The sequence below is a fragment of the Sorex fumeus genome, unplaced genomic scaffold (genome assembly GCF_029834395.1).
Source record: "Sorex fumeus unplaced genomic scaffold, SorFum_2.1 ptg000072l, whole genome shotgun sequence".
NCBI lineage: Eukaryota > Metazoa > Chordata > Mammalia > Eulipotyphla > Soricidae > Sorex > Sorex fumeus.
This window is the reverse complement of record NW_026606129.1, coordinates 47,498,776-47,501,248: the sequence shown is the minus strand read 5'-3', so window position 1 is coordinate 47,501,248 and position 2,473 is coordinate 47,498,776. Positions and strand designations below refer to the sequence as shown.

The following is a 2,473-nucleotide window of genomic DNA, read 5'->3' as shown; positions in this document are numbered from 1 at the left end:
AGCAGTATGCAGTTACCCAATTAAAAAATAGACAAAACTGGGGCTGGAGCGATAGCACAATGGGTAGGGCGTTTGCCTTGCACGCAGTCAACATGGCCAACACAGGTTTGATTCCCAGCACCCCATATGGTCCCCTGAGCACCGCCAGGAGCAATTCCTGAGTGCACGAGCCAGGAGTAACCCCTGAGCATCTCCGGGTGTGACCCAAAAAGAAAAAAAATAGACAAAACCCCAAAGATATGAATTGCAAGTGAACAGCCACACAAACTCATTGTACTATTCTCCAGAAATCTAAAGAATACAAAATAACCATATGTAATATTTCAAGTCTCTTAATTTGGGTGTTAATGCACTGCTTCTTACATCAAGAAAATCCTGCTAAGAAGAATCACTTACCAAACTAAACAGTACATTTTGGGATTTCATGTTCTGGCAAAAGTGTCTAATCTCATTACAAATTGTTCATCAACTGGAAGCTGGTCTCCGGCCCTCAGGTGTTTGTGATTTTAGTCCTGTTGGTCTCTAACATAATCATCTGACTTAAAACACTATGTTTCTCTAATTTTAGATACCCTCAACATCTAGATGGAGTCCACAGACGACCCAGGGGACAACTTCACTTATGATTATGACTATGATAGTATTGTGTGTGAGCACAAGTCCTTTAATATTGTCACCATAATCACTACCATCTTATATCCTCTGGTGTTCCTCCTTAGCCTGATGGGCAACAGCCTGGTGTTGTGGGTCTTGGTGAAGTATGAGAGTCTGGAATCCCTCACCAATGTCTTCATCCTCAACCTGTGCCTCTCAGACCTGGTATTCTCTTGCTTGTTGCCTTTGTGGGTCCTGGAATACCACACGTCCTGGCTTCTGGGAGATTTCATGTGTAAACTCTCCAACATGCTCTTCTCTGTCAGCCTGTTCAGCAGCATCTTCTTCCTGACCATCATGACTGTCCACCGCTACCTATCTGTGGTCAACCCTCTCTCATCCCTGAGCTTCAACACCCTCAAGTGGCGTCTGCTGGTGACCACAACTGTGTGGGTAGCCAGCATCCTGTCCTCCATCCCCGATGCTATGTTCCACAAGGTAAATAATGGTCCTTGTGACTATTCAGAGATCAGGTGGCATGCTGTCTCAGTCTACCAGCACAATATCTTCTTCCTGCTCTCTCTGGTGACTATTGTGTTCTGCTATGTGAGGATTCTTAGCACCTTGCTCCGCATGCGATCCAAACGACACCACCGAACAGTCATGTTGATCCTCACCATCGTGGTAGCTTACTTCCTCAGCTGGGCTCCCTACAACTTGGTCATGTTTCTGGAGACATTATTGAAACTTGGAATCATTAGACACTGTCAGTTCAAACAACAGGTGGACTATGCCTTGCTCATCTGCCGTCACCTTGCCTTTTCCCACTGCTGCCTCAACCCAGTGCTCTATGTCTTCGTGGGCATCAAGTTCCGCAGACATCTCAAAAGACTGTTTCGGTTTTACTGGCTCCGCCAACATCATGCACCCAGTCCTCCCCCCAAACCTCACTCTGTGGGTGGATTCAACTATGAGGGTGCGTCCTTTTACTGAAAGGAGTTTGGAGGTTCAGGCACAGAGGACCTTGAGAAGTAGCAAAGAGAAATGACAGAAGGTGCAACATTGAGGATTCTATGGCTGCAAAGGTGGGGTGGATAACCTCCCCCACACTGTTGCCCTTCACAGGAAAAGTGGTTTCCCACCAGGAAATTTTATACTACCACCTAGAAAAATGCTTCTTGAATTCTGCTCCATTATTAATTCCCCATCCCCCATTTATTCATTCACATAGACATGGATTTCCCATAACTACTTGGGTCCTAAAGATGGGAAGATTCCCATAAAAGAGCATCTTTCAAAACTTTTTAAGATCCTGAAACTGTGTAGATACTGAGAACTGTCACAATGTTTCTTCCTTCCCTGCCTGTAGTGTCTTCTGAGCTGATCTGGGTAGTGGTTAGTTCTGCTCTCCAACAGATGCAGGGGTGAACCTGTCCACAAAACCAGAGTAACCACATCCTAAACAAGCATACTCAGGATGAAATTTGAATTCCGATACCCTCCTCCTGCACTGGAGACAAGTTCTGTATAACAGTTCCAGTTTATATACAAAAACTGGAACTTTCATGTTGATTTCATAAGACTCTTATTTAAAAAGCCCAGAGTGCTACATTCTTCAGAATGCATTCATTTGGAGAATATAAAGAGGAATAAAGCACAGTGGGTATCCCCAAATGCCAAGAGACCAGCCTACAGGTCCTCCAAAAGTGAACAACCATCTTGGCCAAGATATCCAGGGATGAAGATACTTACAACTTCTATCTTCTCTTGATAGTCCTCACTTTTTATGGGAATTGTGCAAGGGAGGAACATCCTTTAAGAGTACAGGGTACAAGTCTGTCGAAATGAGCAACCAGAGTGCTGCACACCAGTGACCACA

General features: G+C 44.8%; 1 protein-coding gene across 1 annotated transcript; it reads left to right on the top strand.

Annotated features, from left to right (window-relative positions):
* The first annotated feature begins 585 nt into the window (after positions 1-585).
* On the top strand, positions 586-1,587 carry XCR1 (X-C motif chemokine receptor 1). The gene has a single exon (XM_056129839.1). It carries the CDS (start codon positions 586-588, stop codon positions 1,585-1,587), a length of 1,002 nt encoding a protein of 333 aa, XP_055985814.1.
* Positions 1,588-2,473: the final 886 nt, after the last annotated feature.

What these genes read in the sequence shown, in the direction of transcription:
- XCR1 (XM_056129839.1), top strand. Translation starts at nt 586, where the DNA reads ATGGAGTCCACAGACGACCCAGGGGACAACTTCACTTATGATTATGAC.